This window comes from Myotis davidii, unplaced genomic scaffold (assembly GCF_000327345.1).
Source record: "Myotis davidii unplaced genomic scaffold, ASM32734v1 scaffold362, whole genome shotgun sequence".
In the NCBI taxonomy this organism is placed as follows: domain Eukaryota; kingdom Metazoa; phylum Chordata; class Mammalia; order Chiroptera; family Vespertilionidae; genus Myotis; species Myotis davidii.
In genome coordinates, this window is record NW_006297152.1 from 4857568 (window position 1) to 4858442 (window position 875).

At 43.5% G+C, this 875-nt stretch overlaps 1 protein-coding gene across 1 annotated transcript in view; it reads left to right on the forward strand.

The window, feature by feature from the left end:
* Positions 1-848: 848 nt before the first annotated feature.
* The window catches only part of SHCBP1L (SHC SH2-domain binding protein 1-like), a 17310-nt gene continuing 17283 nt past the window's right edge, over positions 849-875 (forward strand). The window contains exon 1 of the mRNA XM_006772981.2: positions 849-861. Within this exon, the coding sequence (XP_006773044.1) occupies positions 849-861 (13 nt within the window). The remainder of the gene's footprint in view (positions 862-875) is intronic.

Genomic DNA, 875 nt, shown 5'->3' on the forward strand with positions numbered 1-875 from the left:
TAGGTATCATTTTAAACAAAATCCAGAACTCCTGACAAGAGGAAAAGCCTTTAGAGTCAAAACATGATGAATGTTGTAATTATTCCCTGAACTCTTGTAACACAATAGTAATACTAATATTTTCCTAAAAATAAACTCCAAGTTTAACACAGTGTCCTTCCAAATGAGCGGAGGAAGGCAGGTGTTTTCCCAAGGCTGTGGGAACTGTGGGCCCCAGGGCAACGCTTCCCAGCTAGACAGTAAACAAAAGTTATTCCAATTGGCTCAATGTGGGAATAAAATAACAGAAATCAGTGGTCTCTGTTCTTCTCCAAAATATATTATCTTGAGCAGACTTTTATTGTGAAAATGTTCATGGTTTGCACACATTAAATCACTCGTTAGCTGGAAATTTGCCTACCGTTTCGGTTACATAATATAATCTTTTTGTGTGTGTGAGAATTTTGAGCAGCACAACAGACACATGAAAATAGACTAAGCTATCCTTCTTGGCAGAAAGGGGCTGCCTTGTTTAAAATGTAAAGAAACATTTGTTTTGGGAACCATGTGAGTTAGTTGGGGAAATTCTAGGTCGCTGGATTTGTCACTAGGGTTTCCTCTGGCAATAAGTAGAGGTCTCCGTGTACTATCGCCTCCGAGTGTAAACATCCATTTTCTCTCAGGTGTGTGGAGTTGCAGGTGGCGCATGCATTTGTTAGGTCATGATGACCTGGAGGGTGACTCACAATCACCCAGAAAGGGTATGAAGACCCTAAGAAATCCTACCTTGGGGTGAGAATTCCGTCACAGGGTGATTCCAAGGAGAGAGGGGTGGGGGCACCGCTCAGGGCCGCGTTCCAGAACGCCCCATGGCTAAGCCCCGCCCCCACCACAAC